At 45.7% G+C, this 15,187-nt stretch overlaps 1 protein-coding gene and 1 long non-coding RNA gene across 6 annotated transcripts in view; one reads left to right on the top strand and one right to left on the bottom strand.

Annotated features, from left to right (window-relative positions):
• The window catches only part of Dcbld1 (discoidin, CUB and LCCL domain containing 1), a 59,071-nt gene that overhangs the window by 21,840 nt on the left and 22,044 nt on the right, over positions 1-15,187 (bottom strand). For 4 of the 5 annotated variants that reach the window (XM_063235036.1, XM_063235034.1, XM_003479719.5 and 1 more), the window contains 3 exons: positions 5,951-6,085; positions 4,816-4,867; positions 1,616-1,688 (listed from right to left, as the gene is read on the bottom strand). In XM_063235036.1, coding sequence (XP_063091106.1) covers positions 1,616-1,688; positions 4,816-4,867; positions 5,951-6,085 — 260 coding nt within the window. Of the gene's footprint in view, positions 1-1,615; positions 1,689-2,108; positions 2,834-4,815; positions 4,868-5,950; positions 6,086-15,187 lie in introns of those variants that run through there. The other variant, XM_063235037.1, reaches the window with a different exon arrangement.
• Positions 762-4,538, top strand: LOC134472759 (uncharacterized). Its single transcript, XR_010042722.1, has 3 exons — positions 762-1,868; positions 2,830-3,021; positions 4,400-4,538. It is a non-coding gene; the product is annotated as an uncharacterized LOC134472759 (long non-coding RNA).

Below are 15,187 nucleotides of genomic sequence, written 5' to 3'. Positions count from 1 at the left end.
GATGCCGAGGCCTCTGGGTCCCTAAAGGGATGGGGGCAGGCCAAACCAGCCTCCTGTCACTCACATCCTGGTGCCTCTGTGTCTTGCCTCTTGGAGCCACACAGACTGAGGCAGTACTTTTCTAGGGCAGCTTTTAAGACAGCACATTCCCTCAAGACCCCATCTGCTGTCTCCCAGGCTCCTCCAGTACCCCATCCTCCGGTCCCGGCCATGCTGCCCAAGGGCAGCCGCAGGACAAATCCTCTCCTAGAGGCTCCTAGGTGGGGAGAGTCTAATGCCTGCCGGCTCTGACGAGGGCCCAGCTCCAGCAGAAACTAGTAGGAAACTAAAGGCTTAGGTCCAATGACCCTCAAGTGACCCTAGGCTCCTGATACCTGTGAGCTTAGAAGAATTTCCATCTCTGGTTGAGCCCGGAGCAGACCAGCCCAGTACATTTGGTTGCACTCTTGTGGGACCTTGAGCCACAGGAGAGGAGTGGTGAGGGGTGAGCACTACTGCAGCCTTGGCATGTGCAGCGTTGGGCAGCCGGAACTGCCACACACACTCACGGTGTCCGCATTGCAAGAGAGGCAGTAATTATGCCCCATTGAGAGGGCTGCTCGTCAGCGCTGAAAGCCCTATCAGCCACACCTGTCCTAGAACAGTCCCACAGTGTGCATGCTTTCCACATTCCTACTAACTCACACCAAGTCCCATAAACTGGCTGTAAACACAACTATTTGAAATAGTGATGTAAAATTTTAAAAATCTCATACCACACTCCCAGGATAGATATCTATAAACAGAAATAAAGGACTTTTGTATCTGCAAAAGGACATTTAGTTTAGAAAGTGATTTCCTGGGGACACTGTACTAATCTAGACAGTTTCATTAGCCATAAAGACCTGAGAGCCACGAAAGGGGGACACGTATTGGGGGACACACACATTCCCCAGCCTGGAGTCCTCATTCTGTGGTGCAAAGTTTCATGTCCTCACTCCATTACAGAAACAGTGAGAAGTTCCAGAACTGAATCCTGACACAGAGATGCACACCCATTGTCTCTTATTAAGAAGGGCCTGAAATCCAACATTCATGTGTCACAGACTTGGTCCAGTCCAGGGCACTGCTAGTGGATGGAACGTCAAGGGGTCTGGGGTGGGGAGAGCATCCCAGGGACTGAGCATGCAGGAGCCTCCCACCCCTCTCTCTTTGCTTCCCTGAACACCAGGGGAGCTGCTCACCCATTACTTGCAACCAGGCTAGTTAACCAGGGACGAAGCCCTCCTCGAAACTGGGAATCCAAGCAAATCTCTCCTTTGAAGTGCATGAATCTCAGGTATTTGTTATAGTCAGAGAAAGCCGACTAACAGGGGAGTAATCGCAGGTGTTGGAAAAGTGTGCTTTCCATTTCATGTGCAGTATGCTAACTAGATGCTACAAACAGGAATGAGTGCAGAGAAAATCTTTGGTTCCTTCACTTTTTCCATCTCATTTTGCCTCAGAAAAGAGAGAATAGTGTGTCTGTGCAGTCAAGTATCTTGCTTTCCTCTGTAAGGAACTGGGGGTGGGGGTGGGGGGGAAACAGCGACTGGCACCCCTCACATTCCCTGTCTGCCAGCCCACAGCTACTCACATCTCTGTAGCCATCAACTGCATTCCCAAAAACATCTCCTGCTATGTCTCTGCAACCAGGCGGGCAGAATTTGCTGGAAAAAGAAGAATAAAGAATTTATATCTTTATTAAATTATACTGAAACAAAAAGTATTAAACTTACTTAAATCTTAAAAATATTTTCTGTGTTTCACTATACAGGCAGGAATATCTTTAACAAAAAATCAGAAACCCGATTTGTGAGCACAGATTAATTTGAAATGTTAATCTGAAGGTAAGTTTTACACAATAATTGTTTGCTTTAATAAGAATTCTCCATAAACTCTATTAAACAATGCCCTTCCTTATGCTCTTTGATTCTTAGATACCTATGAAATACTTTTAAGGTACCAGGAAAATTTCATCTCATTTTTTAAATTTACGATCTCATTTTTATTTATGATCTCATTTTTATGAAAAGAAATGTCTAGACTATATATTTTTTATGGGCTGAAAGAAGGTGAAAAGGAAAAACCTTAGCACTGCTCTTGTGTTGTGTGGAGTGTGATGGCTCCACCAGCATTCACGCTGTCTGATAGAGTGAGTTGTCATGGAAACCATGTATGGAAATGTAAACATTCCAGTAGCCACATTAAAAAGAAAAAAGAGGGGCTGGAGAATTAGCTCAGCAGCATAAGTGCCTGCCTGGCAAGCATGCAGTCCTGAGTTCAATCCCTGGTACCAGAAAAAAAAGAAAAAGAAGCAAAATTAGAAATATATTCCATTTAATTCAGTAGGTCCAATTTCTTCCTTTCTTTCATTCTGTCTTTCTGAGGCATGATCTCACTATGCACTGCAGGCTGGCCTTGAACTCACTGTATAGCCCAGGCTGGCCTCAAACCTGCAGTGATCCTCTGTCTGAGTGTCCCAGTGCTGGGGTTAATTCTATTCTTTTTTTCATGTAATGAGCATAAATGTTAGCAGTGAGCCCTCACAGTGGCCTCAGGATCTGGGATGTGCCTCCCACCTGCACCACCTCTCAAGCTGGGCTGGCCACAGTTAAGTATTCAGTAGCTACACATTGCCAGTTACTGTATTGGATAGCACTAGTCTAGGTGAGTTAGAAACCACTTTGCAATCCTAGAAAGGTGCATTTTTAAATTAGAGTTCAATTTATCTGACAATTGTGTTTCAAGAAACTTCCCAGAAATGTGTCATGGAGTGCTGAGCAGCTGACGGCATCTTGTGCTTGGCAGGTTGACCAGGCCCTGCACTGCTGAGCAAGCTGTGTGATGCTAGGCGTTCCTTGTAACCCCTATTGGACCCATTTTCTTTCTCTCCTGATCCTTCAAGCATCACAGTAGTGAATATATGAGGAACAGCTGTATGCATTTGTGAAAAACACATAAGGGAGCTCAGCTATCAGGGAAGCTCTGATAGCTTTGAAGGTGAGTGTCCTGTGCCCATCTATGTCTATATGCCAATTTTTACAGAGTTTATTCGGGTTGTTTAAAGAGTACCACCCCAAATATATTCCAGAATAATGATTGTTTTTATTTCATTTTCTTTTGGCTTCCTTTTGCTGACTTAGAAAATTTAATTTGCTAATATAATAATGTAATATCCAGTCACTTTTTAGAGTCCCTGAATTACAGCGGTAATCAAGAAATTCACAAATAAAAACAATGCAAAAAAGTAAAAACTTTTTAACAAATGAAAACAATGCAGACTCCTACTGTGAGTACACAGCTCCTCATAGGCAGCTTCAGCCTGGAGGTTTTGGATTTCAGGAAGATTCAGTGTGCTGCTGAGGTCCCCATGTTAAGGGAAACTGGTAAGAGCTCTGAGTCAGTCAGGTGAGCGGTCACAGCAAGCACAGTTCACACTGACCATGTGGCCTCTGTAAATCTAGCCCAATTTTGCTGGCTATGGACTGAGAGGCACACAGAGAGGTTTCGTCATGCTGTGGAAACTCCGTGGGCTCGAGTCTCGGCTGGAGGCTGTGGCACAGGCCTGAACAGCGGCTAGGATCCACTGTGCATGCTGGCTGCTCGGCCCCATGGCAACCCACAGACCTGAGTGCGGTCCCTTCCTCTCAGCAGGCAGAAAATGCCCTGTGACACCCAAGGTCTCATTGCCTCTGGGGTGGAGCTGTGTGGCTGCAACCTTGGAGAATGCTGGCTCAGGCGCATGCAGAGGGAATCGTACCCTGGCAGGCAGGGCTGAGCAAGGCCTCCTTTCACCCCTCACTCAGTGCTGGCCACCTTGAGGGCATCCACGTGTCTGAGAGGACTGCAGCTCGCACCCCGCATCCTGGGAGCAGGGGTACAACTGCTGATTTGTGTCTCTGCCCTCAGATGGCCCACTGCCAGCACGTTGGGGTGATCTTGCACCTGCCCTGTGCCAATGCAAGGAACTGTGCCTGCTCCCAGGAGAGTGCTAGAGAGAGGCCAGAGGTAGCGGTGTTGCTGCCGCCTACATCTGCAGCCCATTGGTCCTGAGTAAGGGCATTCACCCCAGAAGGCCCCCAACCAGGACTGGGGACATTCTCAGTCATCCCAGCTGTCATTGGGCTTGGAGCAGGGGTGCTCAAACACCCAGCCTGCACGGGACAGAGTTACTCAGTGAGGACCACCATCCCTGCATGGCAAGGAGTGCTGGGAGTTGTACGGGACTATTCCACTTTCTAGGTGAAGAAAAGTAGGTTAAAAGATTTACTAGATTTTCTAGGTAAACAAAAGCCAAATGACAATTTTCATCTTGTTCTCTTTACAGGTTTTTCTTTAGTAGAAATGACAAAATAACCCCTTCCTTACTCTTCTCCAGGAAAGAACTGCAAGAGGCTCTCCAAATACCAGTTAGAAAAGTGCGTGTGCTATTCCACCGTGGCACAGTGGGACTAGGGTCAGTGATTACGGCCCCGGCTGACGTGCAGCTTGCGACTCGCGTGTAAGCGAATAAATGCAGCTCAATGGACATAGAGTGCTGCTCACTCACTGCTTTCTTTGGCTTTTTAACTCCAACAGCACAGAATCACCAGTCCATGCCTTGACTCTCAGGCCAACAAAGACGCAGCCCACTGCACTCTGCCACCCAAGAGACTTGCAAATACTCCCCATGGGCTCAACGGGGAAGCTTCACAGACAAACTCAGTATACACAGTGAACCCGTCTGGCCTCATAGTGAGGAAGAGAACATGCTTTGCAGCACCACCACAGCCCAGGCAGGATCCCTCAGCTTACCTGAATTCTGTCCTCAAGTAATGATTACCTCGTTCCAGACATGTTAATAAATCTGTCTCAAATGAAAATAGTTGAAATCAACAGAAATTAGAGAAGTTATGCCTAAAGATTTCTTTTTAAGTAAAAAAGGCAATTTCTAAAGGAATTTATGCATTGTTTAGATACTTGCATTTTCTGTTTTCTATTGCAAGTGATAGTTTTTCAGTGTTATCAAGGAGTGAACAATAACAATCTCTTATTTCCAGCAGAAAAACTGACACTGGTGAGTTATTCTCTACTACATACCTACAAAAATCACTAGTGAAAGGCAGGATCCCTGACAAGAGAAAGCCCCTTCCAAAGCCACTACGGTATAGAGAAGGCTCCAGAACCTTCTGACTCAGCCACTTAGCGGGTGGCAGCCAGGGACACTATGAATGCAAAGGCCGAGCCTGTGGCACTGCATCCTGGGAACCTGGGGACCACGCACTTCCTGGCTGGGGCTCCCTGGAGTGATGTACGTGACGGAACTAGTGCTCCACGTGCAGGGAGCTAAGGTCCTGACGCATGAGATATGCTGCATTGAATACCTCATTCTTGCTGTAACAGATGTTAGGGCACAGCACTTGGGGCACTGCCAGTTGACTGGCCATGAAGAAAATGAATGGCATCTTCCCTTCCCAGAGTTTCTCCTTCCCAGGGGCAGGGGACAGCACACTGGGGCCTCTGTGGCCCGGGAAGGATGGGAACCCTTTGTACACAGCAACTGAGACAGGGTTTCTGGCCAGCAATTGTGCTTCACGCCCTCCTTTCCACTTCATGGTGTGCTCTGGTGTGGCTTGGGTGGGATGAGTTCCCAGATGAAAGACCTCACACATGGGGAAAGGAGGAGTTGGGGGAGGCCCTGGAGTACAGCCTGGAGCCGTGAGGGCTCAGAGCAAACCCAAGATATGGGTACCTAGTCTACCTCACTACCCCACACAGGTCAGCAGCACCATCCATCTCTATGAAATAGCTCAGCTAAGGCTGAACTCACAAGGACACTGTGTTCCTCCCTTTCTCCCATCTTATCCCACATCTCAGCTCTGTCGCAGAAAGGGATGAGCTACAACAGGAGCTCTTAGGGTTCAAGACATGCATGATTCTTCTGCCATACCTGGGTGGTCGCTGCTGGCATAGGTCAGCAGGAAGCCCCGGCCAGAGATGTGGGACCCACTCTCAAAATGCACAGTCACCTCGCTGGTGTTCAGCAGGAGATTTCTGGGAACGGTCACACTTCCACAGTATGGACCTAAACACGAGCACATGTTTCACCATTCATGTCTGCACAAAGAAAAGCCTCATGCACTTCCCCTATAATAGTCGGATTTCCCACGCAAATCTTACACTGTAAGGAACAATCTTATACATCCGTCTTACACATCTGCAGTTTTGCTCCATATTGAGAAGGAAAATCTGTGACCAACTTGTGAACTTGGCTAGACTCCCAGAGGGCAATCTAGATGAGCAACAGGCCAGAGCTTGTTAATTACGAACTAACCAAGATGCAGGTTTTAATGTTGGAAAAAGATGACCAATAGACACAACCTCAAATACAGTAGGTAGCAAACAAAATGTTACCACACAAATATATCCTAGAAACTGCCTAAATTTGCTCAAAGAATCACAAACTCAAAAAAAAAAAAAAAAAAAAAAAGAACCAAAAAATTCCAAGGAGGGTCCAGGATAAAATGAGTAACGCACAGTAAAAATCTTAGGCATAAGCAATGTTCCTGTTTGTATCCCTTTTAATTTGTTCTGTAAAATGAGCTTTATACAAGAGTAGAATAATTTCTAAAGGTTTTTGCCACACCATAGGATAAATTATGCAGTTAAGTGTGTAACACCGCTCCTATCGGGAGTTGCTTGAAAAGCAGTAGGACTCTTAGTGAACTCAAAGGGCAAAATCAGACAAGAACAGTGGCAGAGAACCTGTGGTGGGCATGCTGCCACGGGCTCTGCTTCCAGTGAAAGCTCTAAAGAGTCCGCTATCACTGAACTAAGCTTAGAAAAACAAAAACGCAAAGCCCTTTCCTAAGACTGTTCAAACAAAAGTTTAGTTTGCAAACTGTCCTCTCAAAAGTCCTGCACATAACATTTTATAATAACACAGGGGTTGGCAAGTGGCTTGTAAAGACGGATATCTGAATGTCACTAACTTCTCTGAAAACACAAGGCAACAATGAACAGTGACAACAACGATACGGTCCGCACCAGGACTGAAAAGCCCACTCTGATTCAGGAGGAGAAGCACCAGTTTGGTGACCACAACCAGTGTGAGGCCCACACTCACTCCCAGGAGAACATCTAGAACCCAGCCAGGATGCATCAGACTTCTCTCCTGTCCAGTCCAGGAAGTTCCACAGGACAGGGTGAGACAGTGCCAGGTGCTCACCCTCATGCCCCAAATCACCTCTGCTCCTCATTACTAAGTTATAGCAAAATCCAAACAAAACAATCCCTCTTTAGAAACCCTCATATAAAATTGACATGACCCCATATTTGTAAATGAGCATGCCTAGCACATTCCAAGAGCCGCACAAGTGCCTGCTAGTACATGTGTCTTAGTCACTTTTCTTATTGCTGAGACAAAATACCTGATACCCACAATTAAATGAGGAAAGGTTTATTCAGCTCACAGCTTGCAGAGGTTTTAGTCCACAACTGGCTGGCTCCACGGCAGGGTGACATGGCAGAGGGCAAGAGAGGAGAAACAGTGTGTGGCAGGCAGAAGGCAGCAAAAAAGCAAGCGAGAGGGAGGAGACAGGCCTTCTGTCCCTGATGTTGTACCCAGGCTATCTGGATTAGGTCAAGGGACTGATTTAGTAATCACATGCCCTTAATCCCAGCATCACACACTCTAGCTCCAGCCACCTCTGAAAACCGCCCTGCTATGACTGCATGAGACTTTGGGGTGACAACTACACCCAAGCCATAGGAATGAGTAAGTAGATGATACTGATGCCTGCTTTCTCTTTAGACTGTGTTCTACAGAGCAAGCATGTTCTGTACCCATCTTTTTGTCTCCAGAGAAGGCACAGTGTCCAGCAGAGGCAGCCTCTCAAATACTATTTGAGTGGAACTGAAATATTCTATTTGCCAACCCAAACAAAAAGATTTCTAAAACATATTTAATTTTGTCGCCTTGATATACTAGAGAAAAATCAACAGATATGGGGAAGCAAGAAAAAATGGTGTGACGGGTAATAGGGGTTTCTACAAAGCTTAACTCACTCGTGAGTACTATAGCTAGGCAATCCAAGCCAGAACCTTTCCTTCTAGAATGAAGTTGAATAAGCCCTTCTGCAAGATGAAAGTGAGTCTGACTCCATGGAGAGCCATGACAAGGGGCCGACTGCACTGCCTCGGTTTGTCACTGCATGCCATGATGTCCACTCAGCAGCATGACTGTCCAGTGCTGCCCTTCTCAGAACACGGCCTTGCAGCTGAGCAACACAGGTCTGCACTTCTGGCAAGGATACCCATCTCGACTTTTAGGAAGCCAGTATTTCAACTTTTACAAAAACAAATATCACTAGAAACCCACACAAGACCTCGGAGACTTCTCACTTTAGTGGGGCTCATTCTCCAGCAGACCAGCACTTTCACTCTAGCTCTGCCCTGAACCGGGGCTCACAGCTACCAGCCAGCACTGCTGGTTCCTCTGCACCGTGCCCTGCCCTGTCCTTATCTGTAGGCAGGCTTAACCCTTCCATGTGTCACAGATTCCCACAGATTCCCACCTGGCTGGCTCCTGTGGGTGTTCATTAGGCAGAGAGAAGAATGGAAAGCTGTCACCTTCTGTGGGCTGTGCCCAGCAGCCCGACGCTGTGAGGCACTGAGAGACCTGCAAATGGAGCAGTGCCATGGCCCTTGGCAATGGGCCTGAGACCAAGCCTGGCAGACCACGGACTGATTTCTTGCACAGGTGGAATAAAGGCCCACGGGCTGTAGGAGCTGCCTTCTGGAGCACAGCCTGTTCCTCTCCACACCTTCCTTGTTTGGGGCCTCTGTTGTGTCCACAGCTGAGCAGGGCCCGACAGGACAAGTGAGGGAGCTGTCCTGCAGGAAGAATAAGCTGAGTCTCCCGGCCCAGCCAGGCTCCCTCGTGTCCGGGCAGGAGGACAGCATGCAGCGATTTATACACTTCTCTCTGCCAAGAGGCTATTCTGGTCATCTCAGGTGGCTGTGTGGTTCTGACCTTCAAACTGGTGGAACAAAGTTATTGCTTCTGTGAAAGGATTGAGAAGCATTTTTAAAAAACCCTTCCCCTCCATGGCCACACAGTCAGGCACAGAGATGCAGACACCAGCGAGAAAAGAACTCTGGCAGGCTCTGTCATAAATCAAAAGGGACAACAGCAAAAACCCTCGGTAGCCACTGACTCACATCTGAAGCCCTTTGGAAGCACTCGTGTAGTCTCATCACAGACAAGAATGTGCCTGGGGTGGGGGTGGGGGGCAAAGGAACAGACCCTGGGCACAGTGAGCCAAGGGCTAGACCCCTGGGGCCAGGGACGAGCCCATAGCACTCCCTGCAGCGGGGCTTGCAGCACATGCTCGGACAGGTCCAGAATGCTGACGCTGCATACACACCGGAGCAGCGTCCATTTCCTATGTTTCTAGGGCAGGCAAATGGCAGGGTTTGCCCTTTGCTTGCTAAATGCAAGAGGGTCATTGCACAAAAGCACAGAATTTCAGAGCTCTTTTCTTTGAAAAGGAAGGAAATTAGCATAAAAAAGGGATATTCCTGAACTCTGCCACTGAAACCATAGTCACAGCACACTGTGGGCGCCATCCTTGAAGGAGATTCTATGTCTGGTTCCCAGACAAACTCAGTAATGGAGGATGGATAAAAGAGCCTCTGGATTCCTGGGTGGCACAGCGGTTCCCTGGCCCGGGGCCAGGCTGAGAGGGCTCTGCAGCAGGGCTTCCCGCTCACCTGAGCCACCAGCTATCCCGACTGAAGCTGGCAGTGATTGGAGCCATGTCTGGCACAGAGGGAGGACAGGCAGTGTTAATGAAAACACCCAGATGGCCGATTCTACTGACAGGATTCTTTGTATGCTGGAAATGCCTTTGAAGTGGTTTCTCTGTATATTTGTAAGAATTTTACATTATACTCCTTAATATGCTGAGAGAGACAAACTACTCATAAAACAGACCTCCAAGCTGGCACTTTTTTCTTTGGGATTTAAAAATAATCAGTAGGCGTCATGATGAAATCTTGTTAGACTTAGGTCAGACTCGTTCCAAAAAGCAATCGAGAAATCTCCGGAGGATGAGTCTAAATTCTCCGTGATTTCCTACTTTTCTCAGTTGTCTCCTTCCTGGTAACACAAACATAAACCACCGGCTTCAGGTCTCGGTCCTTTGAAGACACTGAGGATGGCTTAATCCTGGGGGAGGAGGAAGGGGTGCAGGGAATGCGTAGCTCCCTGATTTCCTACCCTGCAAATCACGCAGCAAATCACTCCACTCACTGCAGCGCCGGACCGCCCGTGTCCGCTTAGGGCTTTGATTAAACTTTACCCAGTACTCTTTGCAAAGGAGTAGGCTCAGGAAACCCCGCATCTTGGGCAGAGCCCAGATCGTCTGCTCAGTGTGAAATCGCAGCTCTGCTGGCGGTAGGTGAGATTCTGAGCAGGGGGAAGGCTGGGGCTGAAGACCTAATGTTAAATTCATCTGGCATCAGATAAATTTCCAGAGCAGGTGACCTCGGATTTGAGACTTGAATAGCGTGTGCGCTCGCGCATTAAAAAGGACAGGAAAGGCTTGGAAGGAAGAGCCCTCAGGAAGGAAGAGCATCAGCAGGCGCTAAGCTGTGCGGCAGGAAGCGCTGGCCGAGGGGGGCGGTGGAGGCCGGGGGAGGGGCTGGCGCTGCGGCGGGCGGGAGGCGACGCCGGAGACCGCGAGTCTTCCAGGGGACACGCAAGGCAAGGCCGCTTCCCAGGCGGGACCCCTGCGCTGCACCCACGCCCAGGACGCTCTGGACCCGCACAGAGGTCTCCGCGGTAGATCAGCGCAGGGATTGCTTTAGACTTTCGAAAACTTAGGTATCGGATTTTCGGAGTGGGGCGCTGCACCTGAAGGTGCGGAGGTGAGCACCAGCATGGTGGTGAAAACACAGACACGCAGGCAGAGGAACCCGGTCCTCCGCTCCTTCCACCCGCTGCAAGGAGGCAAGGAGGACGCAGATCAGATCGCAGCCTCTGCGTGGTGGAGAAAGACATCGCGGTGTTTACACACAGGGAGCTCTGCCCTGCCGTGAAAGACAAACTTGAAGATTTATGGGAAAGTGGAGGCACCTTGAGACCTAATGTTAAGTGAAATAAGTCAGATACACAGTTTATATATATCACATGGCTTCCCGTACAGGAAAAACCAGAGAAGGGACCGAGATCTGCAAATGGGAGGAACAATAGGTGGAAAGGAAGCAGGAGGATGGGGAGGAGGGGTGCAAAGCAGAATTAATTTGTGTCATGCATGTGACCCACTTCCCATGATGAATGCTATCATGAACTACAAACATATTCTAACGGAAGTGAAAATAAACCGGGAAGTGAAAATAAACCGGTAATGATCTTCGATGTGAACTCGGTCTCCCCTCCAGTTAAACAACATTAAATATTTCAGATGGTAAATCTGGGCCTATTATGTGGCTGTGCACCGATCAGTACCTACTTTTTCTCCCACCATCAAGATATTTAAGTGTTCTCTTAACTGACCTATTATTTTACATCACAATATAAGGGGAGGGTGAGAATCTGTATCAAGCAGGAATCTCTAATGTCTTAGTCAGTAATTTTACGCTGAAGGAGATTTTAGTACAGTACTTGCTTGCAGCTTCAAACTACAGATTTAAAGCTGAATGTATTCAAACTAGGTCTGGTGGCGCATATCTCTAACCTCAGCACTCAGGAGGCTGAGACTGGGGGATTATAATTTGTTCAAGGCCAGCTTGATCTGCATAGCAAGATCTTGTCTTAAAAAACCACAAACAAACGAAACTGTAAATGTAACAGTCCCACAACAGATTTGGCAACCTTCATACTATTTTATGGGCCCAAATATAACATGAGGTCATTTTCCAAACATCTTTGGGAAGAAAGCACAGCCTTAGCTGTGAGTCCTGGTGAAGTCCTGCGCCCCCTCCTCCACCTGAACCAGCAGACGGTGTGAAAGGAGCCCCAACCCGCAGTCCCAAGTGTGCCTGGCGCCACGGGAAACTTCTCACTGGGGGAGCAGGGCGAGGATCTCCAGGGCAGACTTCCTTCCTACCCCCAGGACTCTGAGACCCTCACGAGTTCTCTTTTTAAAATTTTATTGGTACATTTTAGAAATTCATAACAGTCACGTTTATCATGGGGCACTTGTACCTCTACAAAATCTTTCTTCTTTTTTTCACATTTTCCTTCCCTCCTTTCAACTCCTCTTCCTCTCCTTATTTATAAAAGCTTTTGTTTCCATTTTTCCTTCCATTCTTGTTTTTTCTTTTCCTTTCCTTTCTTTCTCTCCCCTTCCCATTTGAAGATTTTCTTCCCATTTCTCAATATCTAGTTTACATATTTGGTTCTTACTTACATTTTCAGTTTCTCACACTAGAGAAACAATGTGATATTTACAAATATATGTCTGATCTAGTTGATGTAGGGTTATGGTCTCATGGGGCATCCAGTGAGCTGAAAATGTCTCAAGCTTATCCTTATGGCGGGGTAATACTTCACTGTATTAAGAAAAACCTTTCTTATCCATTCATCAGTTGATGAGCATTTGAGCTGTTTCCAAGGTTTAGCTATTACAAACTGTCCCACTATAAACATGGGTGTGCATATATCACAGTGGTATGATGCTTTTAATTCTTTAGGGAAGATACCAAGAGGGGAATACCTGGATCAAATGGCACCTCTACTTTTAGTTTTTTGAGGAATTCCCACATTGATTTACATAGTAGTCACACCAGTCTACACTCCCATCAACAATGGAGAAGTCTCTTTTTCCCCCACAGCCCCACCAGCATGTTACTGATTTCTTTCTGAAGTGAGAGGAAATCTCAGTGTTGTTTTAATTTGCATCTCTCAAATGACCAATGATGTTGAATTTTTTTCATATATTTATTTGTTGTTTCTGCTTTTTCGTCTGAGAGGTATGTACTCATTTCAGATGCTGATTTTTGGATTAGGTATTTAAATTTGGGACGTCGTTTTAAAAAATATATTCTAGATAGTAGTCTTTTGTCTGCTGAAGAACAGCTGGCAAATTTTTTTCTGATACTGTGGGTTGTCTCTTCACTCTCTCAGTGGTTTCTTTTGCTGTACAGAAGCTTTTCAGTAAGATGAGATCCGAGTTGTTGATTCTTTGGATACTTTTTCACTATATTGGATCTTTGTACCCAAGAGCAAGGGTTATCTTTCCATTTTCTAATATTCTCTCTACTTTCCTTTTACAGAATACTGTAGTTTTCAATGTAAAAGTTTTTTACTTCCTTCAACTGATTGCTAGGTATTTCATTTTATTTGGATGCCTCTGTGAGAGGTGTTGTTTCCCTAATTTCTTTCTCAGCGAGTTTGTTATTTGTGTACAGAAAAGCTATTGATTTTTGAGCACTGACTTTGTATTCAGCTATGCTACTGAACTTGGTTATTAAATCTAGAAGTCTTTCATTGGAGTTTTTGGGGTCTTCTATGTAGAGTATTATGTCATCTGTGAATAATGATAATTTAACTTCGTCCTTTCCCATTGTTATTCCTTTTATTTTTTTCTTTTGTAATTGTTCTCGCAAATGTTTTCAGAACTCCTATTCAATAGAATAGGAGTGGCAATAGTGGATATCTTTGTCTTGTTCCTGATTTTAGAGGGAAAACCTTCAGTGTTTGTCCATTTACTACGATATTGGTTGTTGGTTTGTCATAGATGGCTTTTATCAGACTGAGATAAAGAGCATCTATTCCAATTTTCTGTAGGATTCTTATCATGCATGGTGTTGGATTTCATCAAACACCTTTTCAGTATCTATTACGATCATACTTTTTTGTCCTTGTCTTTGTTAATATGAAGTATTATGCTTATTGATTTGTGCATGTTGAACCATCTCTGGGATGAATTCTGCTTGGTCACAGTGTATAATCTTCTTGGTGATTTGCTTCACTGTGTTTGTTAGTATCTTACTGAGGATTTTTGTATCTATGCAGGTAGCCTGCATACAATACAAGGGACAGAAAGAGTCTTGTCTTGTTCTGTTGTTGTTTTTGCTGGCTTCTGCTACCATGAGCTGGTGCCCTTCTTTCATGTGCCACCCTGCCTTAGAGCCAACCAATATGGACCAAAACCTCAGAGATATCTTCCAGGCAGGGCTGGCTTTTGGCTTTTGAGTCTGTAGCAAGATACTACCTTGTCAGTTCATTAGAAATGAGAAATGGCTGCCTCGTTGGTCTAGCTCCTGGTCTACAGTATTGTTTATGTCTCTTAAGTATTCTTGCTGTTGGCATACCAGGAAGAATGACTGATTAGAACAATTACAGTGAAGCCTCAAGTTACAACTAGCCCAGCTAATACATGAGCAACTTGAGTTATGACCATAATTTTAATTTTAACTTGTGACCAAAGTCCTGAGTTATGACCCAAATGCAGGCTGGCTGTACTTCTAGATTGCCTTAGATGCAAATTTAACCTTTGATGAATTCTGGAAGGAACATTACAACATCCTCCTCTATATAGTGTTAATTGAGAAATCTGTGGCTAATGTCTCTCTAAGGACACTGAGATCTGCTTGTGTATGGGAGACCAATTTTCAAGGCTGTAGTAACCTGAGTTACAACCAACCCTTGGGAACAAATTGAGTTCATAAGTCAAGGGTCTACTATATGTCACTTTGTAGAATCAGCAATAATAATAGCATTAAACACAGTCTAGAAAATGACAAACAGTGGCAACTATTAATTTTCCACCTTTAACTGTATGAACTATATTTGTGGTTATATAATAAAATTTAAACCAAAGCAGCAAATTGTATACAGTACATATGCCCTCAAATGGTGATTTTATCCTCAAAGGAGAAAATTTAAAGGGGTTTTGGGGGAAAAATAGAGAAACAGAAGAAGAGGAAGAGATTAGAAGCAAGACTCGAGGACAAAGGTAAATTATGAGAAATTTGGGAAACTGGTGAATAAGACAGAAGAGAAAGAGAGAATGAAGAAATAAAAACAAGAACAGAACGACAACAAACTAGAAACAATGTTCACATTCATATAAAAACAAGAACAATCAAGAAAAAAGAAAAAACCTAAAAAAGAAAAGAAGAAGGAGAAGAAGGAGGAGGAGGAGGAGGAGGAGGAGGAGGAGGAAGAGGAGGAGGA

The sequence above is a fragment of the Cavia porcellus genome, unplaced genomic scaffold (genome assembly GCF_034190915.1).
Source record: "Cavia porcellus strain 051 isolate PalLab524CR breed Dunkin Hartley unplaced genomic scaffold, mCavPor4.1 scaffold_24, whole genome shotgun sequence".
NCBI classification, from domain to species: domain Eukaryota; kingdom Metazoa; phylum Chordata; class Mammalia; order Rodentia; family Caviidae; genus Cavia; species Cavia porcellus.
Note: the sequence above shows the minus strand (reverse complement) of the source record. Positions and strands in the feature narration are given on the sequence as shown.